Source organism: Saccopteryx bilineata, chromosome 2 (genome assembly GCF_036850765.1).
Source record: "Saccopteryx bilineata isolate mSacBil1 chromosome 2, mSacBil1_pri_phased_curated, whole genome shotgun sequence".
NCBI classification, from domain to species: Eukaryota; Metazoa; Chordata; class Mammalia; order Chiroptera; family Emballonuridae; genus Saccopteryx; species Saccopteryx bilineata.
In genome coordinates this window covers 36,616,912-36,635,300 of record NC_089491.1, presented here as the reverse complement: position 1 = coordinate 36,635,300, position 18,389 = coordinate 36,616,912, and the positions used below count along the sequence as shown (strand labels likewise).

General features: G+C 44.9%; 1 protein-coding gene across 7 annotated transcripts in view; it reads right to left on the bottom strand.

Moving 5' to 3' along the window:
• The window catches only part of PAX5 (paired box 5), a 182,492-nt gene that overhangs the window by 149,359 nt on the left and 14,744 nt on the right, over window positions 1-18,389 (bottom strand). For all 7 annotated transcript variants that reach the window (XM_066256748.1, XM_066256744.1, XM_066256747.1 and 4 more), the window contains 3 exons: window positions 14,285-14,482; window positions 6,346-6,410; window positions 2,170-2,298 (listed from right to left, as the gene is read on the bottom strand). In XM_066256748.1, coding sequence (XP_066112845.1) covers window positions 2,170-2,298; window positions 6,346-6,410; window positions 14,285-14,370 — 280 coding nt within the window. In that variant the 5' untranslated portion in view covers window positions 14,371-14,482. The remainder of the gene's footprint in view (window positions 1-2,169; window positions 2,299-6,345; window positions 6,411-14,284; window positions 14,483-18,389) is intronic.

Here is an 18,389-nt window from a genome sequence, read left to right as displayed (position 1 = left end):
GGGGAAAGAGCAGTAGGAGCACTAGGCAGCATTCCTTCCAGAGAGTTCTCTGATGTGAGCCAGGGCACTCTGGCCCCGCCTCTCTGCTCAACTATAAACTCTCTCCGTGATGCCGGGTGGCAAGGTGGAGGGTTTCTGGTTTCTGTTTGGGTTCCCCATTTTTCTCAAACCTGTAAGCTTTCAAGACCATTAAATCATTCTCTCTTAGCCTCCAGACCACAGACTGGATCATCTCCCAAGTCTTTCTGGGGATCAAGCTCAATCATAAATTTCAATACAGGAAGATTTCTAAGATCATCCAATCCTGCACCTGATTCCTAATACTGTTGTACAGGAGCCCAGCAAGTGGCCATCTTGGCTCTACTTACATAACCGTAGGGACAGGGAACTCACTACTTCCCAAGGCAGCCCCTTCTTGCCCTAGACCATTTTGATATTTACAAAGCTCCTTTTATACTGAGCTGAAATCTCCTCTGCATCTGCCACACACTGTCCTTTGAGGCCACACAGCAAAGTCTCATTACTCCTGCCTTCTATGTCCCTCCAGACCCTTGAAGGAAACAATCCACTTCAGCTCATTCTTCTCTTCTTTGTGCCAAGACACCCCCAGAGCTTTGAGATGTTCTCCAGACCCCTCTCCACCCATATTACACCCATCTGGACAACTCCTAATTTGTCATTGTCCCTATTAAAGGTCAACATGCCTCATGGGCCACAGCCCTCAAGAATGATCTGACCAGCACAGAGCAGTTTAAACTAACAACCCCACACACTGACCATTCTACACATCTTAAAACAGCTTGAGAGGCTAAACAGTGACTGCTAATCAGAGACTGGCAGCCAATACAGCACTCCACAAACACAGTAAACAATCCCTCCAAATCAGGACCTGTCTGTTTGGCGGTAAACATCAAACTAGATTTTTTTTTCTTCCTCCAAAATTTCTGCCTGGCTCCTTCAGCCTCTGAGGGAGCTGTACCCAACTGGCCCCTCCACCATGATCAAACACAGCCTGGCCCCAACTTGGGCACATCTGCTTCAAGTCCAGGTGACAACAGGAGAAAAGATGACACCATCCACCCCATAAACCAGCAGAGATGGCAGGCCCGCCGCCTCCTGCAGTAACACAGCAGCACAACCACACACTGTGTTAAAGATGTCTGATACCGGCTGGGCGTCAGGAGCAGGGGAAAGAGGTGCGGGAGGTTCCCACAGCTGTGACTGTCCCCACGCACTCCCACAGCTCCAAACGCAGGCCACAGGTCAGCTTCTTCAATGCCTGGAACACGCAGACCACAGGCCAATCCACTGCTAGGCCGACTCAATTTTCTAGTTACAGATCTTAAGTACTTAGGCATGTGGTCACCAGAACATACATCCCTTACAAGGAGCTGAGAAAGGGAATTGTGCCAAGGAACAGAATAATTGAATCAAGATTTCTGTCACACTGCTCTCAGGCCCTAGACCAAGGCCTGTTTTTTTCCCCCTTTCCTAAGGATTTACAGACTCCCAGGGGGTCACTTTCTCTCTCAAACCCATTAATGTCAGCAGCACTGGCAGCCCCTCCAGGGGAAAGGACAGCCGAGTTAAGGTGGGCCAGTGTCCAGGATGGGGCAGCCAGCTCTAGCAATCCCAGCTGGTACCCCTGAAAGGCTGGAAAAAACCAAAGGGAAGACTGTCATCTTTGTAAACCCCAGGAGGCCCCGCACGCCTTGAGGCAGAGATGAGATGATTATTAACTTCCTCACCCCCGCCAGCAGCACCCCTGGAGGGCTTCTCCTGAGAGAGGTGTGCACAGCCCCCCATCCCCTCCACCGTGAGTGCCCGTCTCACTGCAGGACACCTAGCCTCTCCTTCTCCTCCAGGGCTCCTCCAGGGGACACCAGCGCTGCGCTCATACCCTCCACACCCTGCATCATATCTATACACGCAAGGTCTTCTTAAAGGCCACAAAGCTGGGGTCACAGGGCTCTGCCAAACTCATCTTTCTCCACTCAAGGGGTAAAGATAGGGGAGGCCAGCGAGAAATCCACAGCTACAGCCCACCACAACCCCGTGTCCCCACGTCCAGGGAAGGGAATGGGCATCTTTGTGTCAACTGCTGACTCAGTGCCCTGCTGCAGATCCTGTTGGGTCCTTCCCAGAAAGGGCGGTGCCTGCATCTCTTACCTTCATCTCTCTTACGCTTGTTGGTGTCAGCGCTGGGGGACGTGATGCCCAGGATGCCGCTGATGGAGTACGAAGAGCCAGCAGAGTCTGTGCTCACTGAGGACACCTGCGTCACGGAGCCCGTGGACACTGCACAGAGGGAGAGGGGCGGTCAGGGCCCCGCAGGAGGGCTGCGGGGACATGCAGGGTACAGGGGGAGCGGAGGCAGGGGGCTGAAACAAAGGCGCCCACTCTACACTGGGCTGGATGTGACCACGAGCAAGTGAATGGAAGTGCAGGGCCAGGGAAGAGAGTATGTGCTGAGGACATTCATCCTATGGCAGGCCACACCTGGGTGATGAGGGTGGCCTGTGGGCCTTTTGCCCAGGGTCTCAGCTGCTGGGGAAGATAACAGGGGAGGATGGGCAGTGAGGAGGGCGGACAGTGCAGAAAGGAACAAGGGACAGTGTAAGAAGGGGATTAGCTCAAATCCCAGCCTGCCCAAGGATACAGGAAGCAGGGAGATGGAGAATAGAAAGCGGGGAGCTGGCGCCCACCATCAGCCAGTGCTAAAAAAAGACTCATTAGGCAGGTTCACTCCTTGCTTACATCCCCACCCACCCATGCAGACACAAATACCCACACACCACACACATAGTCAACAAAACTCCCAATGGCAGACTGTCCCTTCTTTCTACAGATCCTCACTATCTTTTCTCCTTCCCGTATACCTAGATTGTAATATTAATTACATAATATTAATATAGTACTACATATAACATGTAATTATATATATATAATATATAAAATATTATGTTATGTTATAATGATAACATTTCCTGAGAACTTACTCTGTGCCAAATATTGAGGCATTATCTCATTTAATTCTGGGAACAATCTTATAAGCTAGCTCATGTTATTTATCCCACTGAAGAGATAAAGAAACCAAGGCTCAGAGAAAGTAAGTGACTTGCCCAAGGTCACATAGCTATTAAAAAACAGAGTGGTGACTAGAAACCAGAAACTAGTCTTAACCCCTATAGTAATCTGCTCTTCACTAATTAATAATGAAATGCAATAATACGCTCTACATAATGCAGTACTTTTCATTTGATCCTTGCGACAACCTAGAGTGCTATTATTTATCTCCACTTATCAAATGAAGAAACTGAGACTTCACAAAGGTGCAGTGATTTGCTCCAAGTCATCTGCCAATAAGCAGTAGCACCAGGACTCAGCTGTTGGTCTACTGACTTAAAAGTCTAGATTTCCCCTGCCCAGAAATGTAGGCAGAGGTCAATGACTTGTGACCGAAGCCAGATCTCTGAGTTCTTAAGGATAAGAATGGGGGAAGGGAGGTTTTGTGAGTTTCGCCTGAACTCCTGGCCCCAGAGTCCAAGGGAGAGGCCAGCCAGTCAGTCATCAGGGCCCTCTCAAGCTGTACAGCTGAATTTCCATTTCTGGGCTGTGGGAATTCTTTCTTGGTTCATTAAAACCTACAAGCCAATCTCAGACACATTTCCTTGGGCTATAACTAGCTGGAGGCAGGTGGAGCCGCCTTTGACTGGAACGGGTAGGAAATTGCTAGCAATGTTAGTGATTGCGTGAGAAGCTGTTTGTTGCTTTCCTTGGAGCACATCCAGCTCTTGCTCCTACAGACCTAGAGGGAACAGCGCCCTTCTTCCCATATTTGAGTTTGATTTTAGATCTTCCTTAGGAGACACAGAAGTAGAAAATCGTTAACTTCTCTTTTCTTTCACCAGAAGAAGATACTCAAAATAGATTTATGCAAATCACACAACCTTTTCTGTTCTTTGCATTAAGGCTCAACGGACAGAGGAAGAAGGAAGATCACAAGTCATCTGGTACTTGAAACAACAACAACCACATTAACCAAGGCTCATCCTGCTGCTATCAGAGCCAATGAGATTGGTTTCAATATTTTGTGATTACACTAGACTCAGAAGACCCGGGTTCCAATTCTTGCCCCACCACTTGCTGGCAATGTGACCTTGAGCTAGTTATTTCATCTCTCTAAGGCTCCCTTTCCTCACTCATCATGAAGTTTGTAAACTATAAGGGGCTGTACACAGATAAGATGTGGTTTTCACTAAAATTTCAGACATAAAGCAAAGCATTCTGCTGACCCTACAAGTAGAATTATTCCTCACAGTGGTCGGCAAACTCATTAGTCAACAGAGCCAAATATCAACAGCACAACAATTGAAATTTCTTTTGAGAGCCACATTTTTTAAACTTAAACTATATAGGTAGGTACATTCCTTATCGAGGTAGCGCCCACACGTGGTGTTTTATGGAAGAGCCACACTCAAGGGGCCAAAGAGTCAAGAGCCGCAGTTTGCTGACCAGGGCTAACACAACTGAAAGAATATCATCGGTTACTCTTATTGTGGCATTCATTGCTAAGTGACCTAAAATAGTTAAAAAGCTGTGTTAGTGAAGTCTCGGCCACCCAGAAGCCTTCTTCAAAACGCTTGGCCCAGCTCAGCAGAGCTGGTAGTTCCCTCCCTTTAGCTACCACAGCACCCTGAACTTGTTTCTTGAGCTTTATTCAGTGGTCTGCAAACTTCTCTTTGTTATATTCCATTAGACTGAGAAACCCTTGAGAATGGGGATTTTGTCCTGCCTCCTAATTAAAATATTAGTCTCCAATGCCAAGGTCTGCATAGCAGGGGCATAGCATACACTTTTTTAAATTGATTACTAAATGAAGAATAACTTATGGCAGGGAGGAATTCTGTCTTACCTTCATCCAAAGAGCCAACCATGGAGGATCACAGACCTCCAAGAATACCTAGTTTGTGTCCCTCGGCCCGCAAATAGGGAAGCTGAGGACCCAAAAGGTGAAAGAACTTACCCAGTTTACTGGGTGAGTTCATGACAGAGTTGAAACTATAAGCCAGGCTCTGCCTGTCTCCCATCACCATGGGGAGTTCAAGTTTTAATTTAAAGGCATGAAAACAGTATAGAATCTGAGGCATGATTAAGTGGAATTCACAGGGACTGCGGCAACCAGAACTGTCAAAGGCTTGCTGAATAGTTGCCCACTTTCTTACAGTAAAAAAACATTCCCCCAGCTCACCAGAGGGGTTTCCTTTATCTCAAGTGGATAAATAGTATGCCTTCAATAGACACGTGTCATTTTTATCTCAGTCTTTGCAGAGAAGGGAAGGCCAAGGTAAACTTCTGAACTCTTGATAGTAGACCCTTGAACAGCACAGGTTTGAATTGCGTGGGTCCAGTTAAAAGTGGATTTTTTTCAATAGATATACAGACAGCCCTCTGTGTCCTCTGGTTTCGCATCCACAAATTCAATCAACTAACGGCGAATCAGACTAAAAATGTTGTTTTTGATCTTCAGAAGCAGAGGGCCTACTGCATACATTGTTTTGTGCCATTTTATATAAGGGGCTTGACCATCACAGATTTTGGTATCTGTGGGCAGCCCTGGAACCAATCCACTGCAGATATTGAGGAACACAAACGTGTGGGAGCAGTCAAAACTTACACTCAGATTTTTGACTGTGGAAGGGGCAGAGGACGGGGGTGGTGCGCCTTCCCGAACCCCCACATTGTTCAAAGGTCAACTAGTAGGAAATATGACTCCCATTCTTATTGAGTTAGGGTCACTCTCAGACTTCACTCGTGAGTGTCAGAAACTTCACTGGCAGGCTTTGATAGTTCACAGAGTACACGAGATTGAAGCGAGAGAGAGAAAGTTTGAGAAGTTTTGCCACCTCTTCACCCAAGACTGCAAGTGCACAAAGAATTGCAGAAGGGCTGGTTGATAGAAGAAAAAAACACATTCAAAACTACTTACTGACTAATGATGCAGAAAATGTTATGAATAAGTACCCCTTTCTTGATTTATTACTTTAATTATCTGACATTCTATAGACCCCCATTAGTAGATTTTTTTTTTTTGGCTTAGATTTCAATTTTCTGTCTCATGCTGAAAGCTATTTATCATAATAATCAGTAAAATTCAAAACCTTTTAGCAGTATTTATAAAATTCATTTACCGGGTTCAGCCCTTGGAGAATGACAAAGAAGGCGCATTAGTACGTGTGCCGAAGTGTTTTATGCAGAATTATCTGTCCATAAGAATGATTAAAAGTTCTTTAGAATATTTGGAACCCATTTGATTTTTCAAATTTTTTTTAATAAAGTTCTTACCAATGCTGTGACTGGAAGCTGGGACCGGCTGGTTGGGTGGCTGTTGTACTTTTGTCCGGATGATCCTGTGGGTAATGGGACAAAATAAATGGCTATTTACCATGATAGAAAAAACATCTCAACTAGCTACGCATGGACAGCCAGAAACCCCATATTAAACTGGGTCACAGGTCAAGCTGGAGCAGAGGGGAGGGGAGATTATGAACCCAGGTTAGCAGTTAGGAAGTTGGAAGAATGATGGGCTCGTCCCAACTCAGCCCCTAACTCCCTGAGTGTCTTTAGGTAACTTGCACCCTTTTTTGAGCCTGAAATGCCTCTTGTAGAGAAAAGGATATATATTAATATTGTGAAGGCATCCCTTTTTTGGGGACAGCTCCAGCTCCAGTTCCATAAATTCACTGAGTGGTATTAGGGAGTTCCTTCCCTTTCCTGGACCTCAGCACCCCCATCTGTGGAATGAAGGAGCTGATCAAAGTGACATCTCTACCCACCCACCCCCACCCACCCACCAGAAGTCTTCAAGCTCTTGTTTTTCTGTGTTGGAGAGCTACGGGAGAAATAACATCCCCACCCATTGGAAGGGGATGTATGAGTTGCTCTGAAACTAGAAAGGGTTAAAGTGCTGCCAAGAGAGGCTTGGCTTGGTTTTGCTAAGAGAAATCTGCAAAGCCCTCGTGGAAAAGCTTCACAGTGCTGGGAGCCAGGTGTACCCTGTCTTGCCTTTCCAGGGACCTTGCTTCAGTTCTAATAGGAACCTGATTGTGACCCTGGGCAAGTCCATTCCATTGTGGACTCAATACAGTGAAGGAAGTAATTGAATCCCTTATACACCCCCCCAACTCTTATGGAAAAACCCAGTATATAAAAGGGATCATAGCAGTGCTGTCTTCCCTTGGCCACTGGGCAGCTCTGATGTCTTTCTGTAGAACCTTGGGCTCTAGGAAGCTAGTTTTATAAATTTCCAGCTGGAACCATGCATGGGGCCTCCATGAGACCCTAATCCCCTCACCCTCTCCCATGTGTCGATCAGGGCCAAGTCAGAAGCCCCTTTGGGGTCTGCAAGACACTTCCCTGGTGTCTGGGAGGAAGGTGGGTGGTAATAAAATAAAACTTTCTCAGCTTCTTTGAAAAAGTTCTATTCCAGCCTTCAACTATTCTCTTTTTAAAGAGCATTTATTAGAGTTTTTCCTAATCATAAAAGTATTTTTTGTTCACTGTAGACTAATTGGACAACAACTTTAAAGAAGACATCCAAAACCACACTTTGGTGTATAGTTAACCCTTGAACAACATGGGTTTGAACTGCATGTGTCCACTTACACGTGCGTTTTCAATAAAAGTACAGTCGACCCTTGGTATCCCCAGGTTTTACATCCACAGATTCAACCAATTGCAAATCAAAAACAGTATTTTTGATCTGAGGTTGGGAATCCACAATGTGGAGGGCCAACTATATGCATCATTCTACACCATTTTATATAAAGAATTTGAGCATTCAAAATTTTGATATCCACAGAAGTCCTGAAACCAATCTCCTATGGATACCGAGGGACCACTGTAGTAGAGAGTCAAAAGTTACAAGCAATTTTTGACTGCTCAGGGGTCAGCACCCATTAATCCTGCATTGCTCAAGGGTCAGCTATATTTCCTGTATGTTAGCATTCCTGTGAATATTTGGAACTATCCATTTTTTTTCTTAACAGAATCAAGAATAAATCATGTATACAGTTTTGTATCCTACTCTTCACTCTATAGTATAGGAATTTTGCACATTTCAGACCATTATTTCTGGAAATTCGTTTCAAGCTGCACTGGGTCTCCAGCTTATACAAACGGAGAGAAAAGAGAGGAGCGCAGGTGCCTCCACATAGCCTCACCGGGCTGCCGCCTTCTGTGAGCTCACGGTTCAGCACTAAGCACCTTGTCCTAGGGCATTCAGCATCCTTGGCTGGTCACCCGGACTGAACGTTTCTGTTCACACCCTAGCTCAACCACAACCCCTCTGGAGCCCAGACCATGTGAGTCTTCATAGCCTTTTGCCCTTTTTGACATGTCAGCATGAATATTGTCTCAAATACATCCACATTGTTTGTTTGTTTTGTATTTTCTTGCAACAATTAAACCACTTATTTTTACTAAGCAAACATGGAGCATATTGACAAAGATCTGGGAGAAGGGAGTCTTTTTGATCCCCTGGAATCAAGCTAGCATCTGATCTAATCTTTGTATTTTGAGCTATGTCACTATGTGTGTGTGTGTGTGTGTGTGTCTAAAGATATATAGGTATGTGAACATAAGTACATATCATATGTAAATATAGTTTATCTATGTACAAATATAGTTATCTATGTAAAATATATCATCACTATTTCCCACTAAAGTCCAGCATAAAGTCCTAAGTCTTCAAAGCATTGTCTGCCACTTAAATTTGTACATAAGCTCAGCAAAGAAAATTATAGTTTTCTTATTATTTTTTAAAATGTATGTAAGTGATAGGTAAAACATTACCAATTATCATAAATCATTAAGAGGCAGCTTCAGCATAGTGATTGAGTCTACAGGTTGCAGATCCAGGCTCGAGTCTGTAACCCAGTCTTCCCATTTGCCAGCTGCATGACTTCGGGTAAATTACTTAACCTCTACATACTTCAGTTTCTTCATCTGTCAAATGGGACCAAGATTCATTCCTACCTCATAAGGTTATCATGAGGATTAAGTTAATAATTAAGTATTTAGAGAAGAGGCTGCTGCATAATAAGTGCTCAATAAATTTTAACTGTTATCACTAGTGGTATCTTCACAAACATTAATGATCAGCTTCAACCTTAAAAGGTTCCTATTTTCCACAAAAGCTGGGAAGCTGGGGGGTGGAGGGAGAAGGTAGCCATCCCCACACCCAATTGTAAGGCTGCAATGGGGCTGTCCTGTCTGGGCAGGACCCGAATTAAAGGGAAACCTCCAAAGTTTTCCCCAGGGGTATAAATTTTGCCCATCTGCTTCCTGCAGCGGCCGGGAAAAAGAACAAAGAGCACCATCTTCACCAAGAAGAAATAACAGTGGAAGAACAAGACTAATTGAATCATAGCAATACTTAAAAAGAAATTAAAAATAAAAAAATAACTAGCAGCACCAAGACTTATCACAATAAGAGTCACACGCAGGACCTTTTTAAATGAGAGACAGCAGGGCTAACTGGCAGCTCACACTGACGGTACAAGCTTTACTTTGCTGAACATGAGTGTGATCCTGAACGCTACATGAACATCCAAGATGGTCCCACAGAGGAGGGGGCTCAGCAGTCAGCTAGTGCCCGTGAGTGAGGAAGCTAAAATCCAGAGTGCTCGAGTGACTTGCCCAGGATCACACAGGGAGTCAGCTCCCTTTCCTGAACACTTTTTTTTTGAGTCACATTCAAAGGAAATGGTCCCTTTGCTAAATACTTGCCTTATGAGGCATAAAATCTCTTTGGAGTCCAAATCCACTTAGAATCTGAACTTTAGATATTACAGGCATTTGTAATGATACCATTTCAACATCATCACCCCCTTCCACACACACACACACAATTTACATCGAAAGTCACATCTTTAAAAAAGAAATGGGGAGATAAGGCTGAAGAAATACCCGCATTGGCCACATTGATCAAACTACCTTTGGTACAGTAAAAACATTGGCCAGCAGCTGTTCTAAGAATCCAAAAGCCAAAGGTCCACTGGGCTAAGCTGGGAGAGGGCTCACGGTGACACCCCAGCCTGTGGCTGAAGGGAAGAAAGAGGGAGTGGTAAACAGTGTCGGAAGTCTTACTGCCCAAGTAAGGATTAAGAGCAGACTTTGCAAACTGTCATCCCCAGGCCACATCCATCACTGGACAATTTTTGTTTGGTCTGCATAGTATATTTATTTTTATTTGACTTAATTGCTAATATTTGAAAGGTAGGCGCTCTTACATAACTACATAGACTTCTAGCTTCTCTTGAAAAAACAAAAGACCTGGCAATTCTGGCCCCACATTCTCATGTGGCAACAACCAGTTGGTGCTAACGGAGCTGCTCCTCTACACTGGGAATGCCACTCAAAGTTCCCCACCATTTGGCCCCTGATTTAGAGACATGGGACTGGAATAGAAAAAGAAATATTCCTGTTTATTCCAATGTTTGGGCCAGCTCTGGGACAGTCACCACCATCTGACACTTGGGTTGGATTCTATTTTTTTTTTCTTCTTTTTCAAGTGAGAGGAGGGGAGATAGTGGGACAGACTCTTTCATGCCCCCCAATCAAAATCCACCTGGCAACCCTTGTCTAGGGTTGATGCTCTGCCCATCTGGGGCCATGCTCACAACCTAGCTATTCTTTTAGTGCCTGAGGTAGAGGCTCCATGGAGCAATCCTCAGCGCAGGGCCGATGCACTTGAACCAATCGAGCCATAGCTGCAGGAAGGGAAGAAAGAAAGAGACGGGTTGGATGGAGAAGCAGATGGTTGCTTCCCCTGTGTGCCCTGACTGGGAATGGAACCCAGAGCATCCACACGCCAGGCCAACGCTCTACCAATAAGCCAACCAGCCAGGGCCTCAGGTTGAATTCTAAGACTCCATCATGCAGGTTGTACAGCAGCCCAACATGTATTTGTCCTTAAAAAGTCACATCAAGATGATGGTTTGTGTCCCAGGAAATCTCCCACAAGCCTAGCAGAACTGGTTCAGAGCTGTTTAACCCCATGCCAGTCATGGTTTCCTAGGCTGGTCCCCTAGAAGACAGAGGTAAAGCAGACACTTCTAGTGGTGGACAGTGAGGATGACCCTGTGGCTACCAGACAGCTACAAATTCAGCCACCACTCCCTCCCTAGTTGTCTAAAGTATGGGAATAGTATAAGAATTTGCCTCCCAGGGAGGCAAGGGCTGGGAGAGGGAGCTGTGCACCCTTTCACACAATGGCATTTGCAAGACACATATTTAGAAGCTGCATCCCTATGAATGTAGTGGGAGCTTTCCTTCATATAGAAAATAAAACCATGCTGGGGTGGCTCAGGCTTCCTTGAGGGAGGAGGGACAGAAATGCAGCAACATGAGATTGTCCCATACCTGGTTTATTTGCACTGCAGGGTCAGTTGTTAAAGACACCAAAAAGCTCTCACTGAAGAATGTGGTGAGGAGCCAGAGAACGCTCCCAGAGAGGAGAGAAACCCTCGTGGAGGGGGACAGGGGAGGGATAGGGATCGCAGAGGAGGCCGCAGACAGGCAGCAAAACATGCAGGCTGCCAGGCTGGGAAATGGAGAGGGAATGACAGGCTTACTCCTGGCCACTCTTCTCACAGATCCTCAGTTCTGTCTCTGGCTGAGTCCTACAGGGCTGTGGTAGAAAGAGACCAACCTTCCTCTTACCATCAGGGGACTCAGGCCCTACTCCCTTCTCGATCTCAAAATTATTGTTATTTTGTACTTCCCCTCTGGGCCTCAGTTTCTATACCTGTCACAGGACAGTTAGGTTTTGAAGGCTATAGGAGACCACAGATGTGAAAACACCATGGAGGCATAGCTAGCCAGATCATGGGTATGGATTAGGACACCCAGGCGGCCTGAGGTTACCCATGGTCCCAGCAATCAGCAATCAGAACCCCACCGCCAGCCCTGCAGAGCACAGTTCTAGGCGCAAAGCACCAGCTGATCCAGGATTTCCCTAGACACTCATTCAAGTTCCCCTCCACAGTTTCCGCCACATCTGTCATCACTGTTCTCTAGTTCATATATTTCTTTCAAATAACTTTTTGACTTTAATAGGCATTATTAGTTCTTTACTATATATAAATGGGGCAGGAGGAGTTCATAAAGTTCACACTCATTGGTTTGGTGTGCTCGTTATATATCTACAATACATTCAAACAAATTCACCACAAAACAGTTTTCATCCTTGTGTTACAGAGGATAGAAACTGGAGCTTTGCAAATAAAGTATGTTTGTCCTGCAAGGCATTTTTTTCATGGAAATTAGTTGCTGCAATTTAAAAGTAGAGATTTCATATATACAAACATACATACGTACGTACATGCACACACAAGCCCTAGTTTCTAGGTTCTCTTTAAGAATGGAAAAGACAAAGGCTGGCAAACACTGGGTCCACATTCCTGGCAGCACTCAGCTGGAGCTGAGAAGCAACTGCCCCATTCCACAGGTCTTGTCCTATCTAGTTTGCACAGACCCATCTTTTCCCTATCATCTTATGCCTGCCCTGTTTCACTGGTTAAATTATCTGTCTGGCCAAAATAATTAGAGTTTGGGACCCCCACAAGCAATCAAAAGTTAATTTTTGATCCACCAATTCCATGTGTACCCTACACTGGGAAATCCCAAAAGCCCAACCACGAGTTTGGCAGAAGTCTCTGCAGAGCAGGCTGACTGCTCCTTCACCGCTCTGAGGAGTACATGCTTCACTCTATCTAAGGCTTTTGGAGACCCAGGAAAAAATCATGTTGCTTCGTGTCATGGAAATCCTACAACAAGCCAAAAGTAAGGGTCTCACAAAGCACACTGGAGCCCCTCATAATCCAGAAAAAGAACAGGAGTTATTCTTTGCACAATACCAAGTCTACCATAATAGTTCTCATTTTGTGCATAACTCAGGCTGTCCAGACTTCTACGTGCACGCCAGATTCCAGCCTGGACAAGGAGCCCCTCTTGAACAGAGACTAAATACTCTGCGTCTGATGCCCCTCTCTCTTCTCAACACCTTGCATAATGTCAGGGCCAAGGTAAAGGTTTACTGAGAAAAGAAAAACAGGCTAATGGTTTATGAAATAGCAGGACTCAAAATGTCAGTATATATTCACAGTACTCTGTGCATCTGAGTCACTATAGAAGGAATGACTGTCAGCACCAGAGGGAATCTAGAAACATTCTAGTATGACCATTCTTTTTGGTGGGTGTTAGGGGTACCCTAGCCCAGACAGGCTCTGCACTAGCAAGGATAGCGTATGACCTTGAAGAAATGGGAGTCAAATTTTCAGTCTGCTGGTTTCTCTTTTCTTTGAGGAGTTTAGAGAACAATTATTTCTATTCATCTCACAACCTCATCCCTGACTCTGTGGGGTTAAGAGGAGTTGAGACGACAACATCTACAGTGGTAAAATTTTTTCCAGGAATTTCTTTTTAAAGCTCTGAGAACTCTGTTAGACGTACCCTGGATCAGATCGGAGAGAAGAAGGAGCCACCATGGCTACTAGGAGGATCCCAAGCCTGGCACTCATGGTATTTCTCTGGTTCTTTCTGTGCATGGGTAAGATTTGGGGCAGCCGGGAAGAAAGGAACTCCCTAACTCCATTGCATGTTAGCATCCTGAACATATTCATGGAGATCCCACACCCACTTGAAACCACCAGGGCCCTAGGCTCAGAGAGAGGAAGAGCTCTGTTAAGATCACATATTGTGTTTGTGGCAGACCTCAGACAAGGAGCCAAATCTCCCAACTCCAAGGCAGGGGCTCTTTTCCTCACACTCATTGGCTCAATCTCTGCCCCAAAGGGAAGCAGGGATTTTCTTCCTAGGAAGTTATGAAATGGGCCAATGCTCAGTTCAGACCTTGAGCCTGGGCTTACAAAGGAAGTGACATTTAAAGGCCTAATTAGGACAATTTACTGTTAAGTGCTCCACACACGAAGTGGGGTAAAAAGAGCAATGGAAACCACTCTAGATTCACAAGAATCTCAAGCAGCTGGGGTGTTGGCATGGCCTCCTTTCCCTGAGGCTAGAACTCCTGCCCACTTTGGAGAGAAGAGAAGGGCAACAGAGAGACCCATCTCGCCCCACGAGTGTCCCTCCTGTCCAATGGCCCCTAAGGGATTTCGGTGAAAGGAGAGACCAGGTCTTCAGGAAAGGCACACACAGAGCCTCCAGGAGCCCCCATTCCACTCAGATCCTTAGTCCCCCATCACAAGCAGCAGCCTCTCACCTGTTGATGGAACTGACACTGGGCACCGTGTCATTGTCACACACTCGTTCTGCCAGCAGCCGGTCCCTGATCTCCCAGGCAAACATGGTGGGATTTTGGCGTTTATACTCAGCAATTTTTTCCACCACTTTGGGCGTGGCGACCTTTGGTTTGGATCCTCCAATTACTCCAGGCTTGATGCTCCCCGTCTCATAATACCTAGGAGCAAGGAGAAAAGAGCTTAGCCATGAGGAGCCAACAAAACGGATTTGGGCAACAAAATAACGGACTACCGTGTCCAGGAAATGTTCAGATTTGCACTGTCCTATAAAGTAGCCCACTAGCCATATGTGGCTTTTGAATGTTTGAAGTGTGGCTCATTTTAACTGGTACATGCTGTGAACTTAATACATGCCACATTTTCAGAACTTAGAATAAACAATGTAAATTACCTCATTAATAATTTGAATACTGTTTATATGTTAAAAAATTTTTTATGTACTGGGTTAAATAAAATATAGAATAAAACTAATTGTACATGTTTATTTTTCCTTTTTAATGTGTTATTTGACTACTTTAAATTTCATAGGTGGCTCACAGTATATTTCTATTGAATAGTGTTGGTCAAGATACTATGAAATCATTTATTCCTTTCTATTTAGCTATCATTTTACAGTTTATAGACTGTTGTCAAGTGAGTTTTCCCACCTGATCTCCCCAAGAGTTCTAAAGCACATACATGTTTTGAATGAGTGAATAAATAAATGAATAGGTCCCCATCTACTATAAAACAGGGATCAACAGATGTTAAACAGCTTTCTCATGGTCATACAAACCCCACTGGCCAAACCAAGACTATGGCCCAGCTTCCTGAGCTACAATTTCCCCAGAAGGTTGGCTGAAACATTTAAATGATCAGCCCTCTTGTCCCCTAGCAAATCTGTCTGCCTTCGATAACACTGTCCTTAAAATGCAACTTATGTTTCCATAAGAAAAAAAAACAAAAAACAACAACCCTGGTGTAAAATCAAAGGGACAGTAGGATTTCAGCATTAACTAGAAATATAAGTCAAAACCCAAGCAATAAAAAACACATACACACACACAAAAAAAAAACCCCGCAAGTCATGGCAGCTCTTCCAGGGGCCTCCCCTGAGGTAAATTGCTGTTTCTAAGGACATTTCCATGCTATCAGCTCTCCCTCGTTAACGCAAATAGGATGTCAGGGTTTTACAGTAAAACCGAGACCAGGGAGAAGGGTGCCATGAAAGATCATTTCAGGGGAAAAAATGACTTGATTCCTTTCTGAATCGGAGCCTTCCCTGGATGCCTCACTCAACCTTTACAGAGGGATTCTTGACTTCCTCTTGCCAAGGAGATTACCCTGCATTACCTTGCAGGGAAATTTCTTTTTAACCAGAAAGACGTTTTAGAAATGACTAGTAATTTTCAATCCTCACAAGAGTTTAGAATTGGTAGGGAAAGAGGTGATCCTCTCATGGGATGATCTACATTTAAAGAGAGGTTGAAATTCTCAGCCTAGGTTAAGTCTGGTTAGGGCCAAGTTGGGACTATTCTAGAAACAGGTGAAATAATCCAAGAGCCATGATCTGGAGGTGGAAATTCTAGTTTTCATTGAGAAGAGTGAGTCATATACAAATTTGGACCATAAGGCAAAACTCAACCTATCCTCCCTCTTGCTATAATTGCTGGAAAAAATTTTTTTACCAGTCACAAACAGGTTTTTAGAAATATCTAAGAAAATACTTTTTGGCAGAAGCCTAGAAAAGTACCTAAATCAAGGCACACAGCAATCTCTGCAGTCTCCAATTATCCTTTCAATTTTACAATAGAAAGTCATTCGGTAATATCAACACAACAACTTATTATTTAGGCACAGTGCCCTAAGGTTTACAGAGCTCTTCCTTCAATTATCTTGATTCTCACACCAATCCTGAAAGGCCAGCGAGGTCTTACAGAAAAGAAAACCAATGACTGGAAAACTTAGTGACTTGAGGAACACCCTTCTGGAAGTGAAGGGCAGCTCCAGCTTTTAAACCTGACTTTGAATCAAAGTTCCTCCCACGAGAGTGAACTGCTGCTTTGGTTGTAGAATTTTAAACAATAATAATAACCTCTTGCAATTGTAGAAAGCTTTACTGTTTACCAGGAATTTTAACATGTGTTTTTTCTTTCATTCACTTACTCAATCAATAGTCAATGAGTGCCTATTAGGACAGGCACTGTCACGGGGCAAGGGTCACAGACACACATACAACTCTGTGCTGGGTACTTAACATATGTTAGTTGAACGGAACTGAAATACTCAGGCAGCAACTCTGAAAAGGTGGCAGGATGAAGTGCCCCCACCCCCAGCACTTGTCCCATTTGCATGGCTCAGGTGGCAGCGCTCATGCCCTCCACCTATCCCACCTGAGCAGTGCCAACCATAGGAAGCTATGCTCTTGACATGAGAAGTCTCTTTTGACTGACACATGAGTCTGGCACTTAGAAGGCAACCCTGACACGCCAAGAAACCCCGTCAACTGTGTCAAGTGAAGATTCAGACTAAACGATCACTTTTTCATCTCAGCAAAACAGTCACGCATGCCTTTGGCTTACACACAGACAAGCAGCAGCCACCAACACACAGTGTAGTTCAGTGCAAAGAGCATTAGTTTGGGAGCAAAGGGGTGCAGATGCTAGTCAGTGGCTCTGACACTAGCTGTGTGACCTTGGCCAACTCACTTAGCCTCTCTGGGCCTCAGTTCTCCCATTTGTATAATAAGGGGAGAGTGTTTACCCTGCCTGCCTTGCAGTGCTGTTGTGAAGGCAGAAATGCAGAATGGTTAAGAAAAACTTTGCAAAATATAAAAAGTGCATGTGGCAGATTAAAATCTTCTCAGTATTTATTACAATGTAATTTACCATCCAATTCCAATTGGCCTAAACCTCCCAGACAGGCTCTAGTGAAAGAAGACACAGCCCGGCTTTCCGGGTGGATTTAAATGGGCCTCACATGCCACCAGGCTGTGCCTCTCAAGCCCCTCTGGAGCCTGGAGCTCTGCGGACTGAATGCCCTCACTCCTGGCAGACCGCCACCTTCCCAAGATGACGGGGGTCTCTTCCAGCCCCAGGGACTCTGCCTGCCTTGCCATGCAGCATCTGAAAACGATGGCCACCATGCACCGCACGCTCTCTACAATCTGTCACCCCGTGTGCACCCATCAAATTCTTTAGCAACCAAAAAAAAAAAAAATCCGTGAATGGAACAGCCCCAGTTCAGAAATTCCCAGTCACACTGTTTTAGGGCTGAACTTGTTTCTTAAAAGGCAGTTTTAATTAGAGTGACATTTTGTCCACTGTGGTTCTTAGTTATGAAAATAATGAGCTATGAAATTCCAATTTATTGTTGACAACTTAAACGGCCAGGCACCAGAGCGGCACATAACTTCCAAGTGCCACTCTACCTAGTGACATATCTATTCTGGGTTGCAAGAGGCTCCCAGCAGGGCCTGGGAGGGTCCCTGTCCCCTTCATTCTCCAGAGGAGATCTGGAGGGCTCCTACGCACCAGAATATAAGAACCCAGCCTCTAGACATCTCCTCTGAGAAGGGCTCAGCATCTTGCCCTGAAATGATTTCAATAGCAAGCAAAATGTCGGCTCAGCAAAGATGTCTCAGCAAAAACAAAGGAAGGGCCTTTCTTCCTCTTTCTCTCCCTCCGTATAATGAAGAGGCTTCTCAAGAAGATCCATTCGGCTCTCGGAGTCTGATATAGTCTAAAATATTTCCCTTCTTTCTCTCTTCTATTTTTGTCTTCATTTCTCTTTTATAAATCAACCATTCTCTTTTCTCTTTGTTACCTCCCCTACTCTATCCTCTTCTGCTGTCATTCTCATCCTCCATCCAAGAAAACCACCATGTAATAAGAACACCACAGCTGATGTCCTGCCCTCCTCCTTGAACTCTGCCTGGGGCTCATTTGCTGCCTAGTGCCAAACAGGAGTGGAACCCACAGACTTCACGGCTGAATTGACCAAGATGGACAGGGGAATGAGGAATAAACACAGGGATCAAGGTCCCTATAGGGGCTGCCAGACCTCTGGCCCTGAAATGTCTTCCTT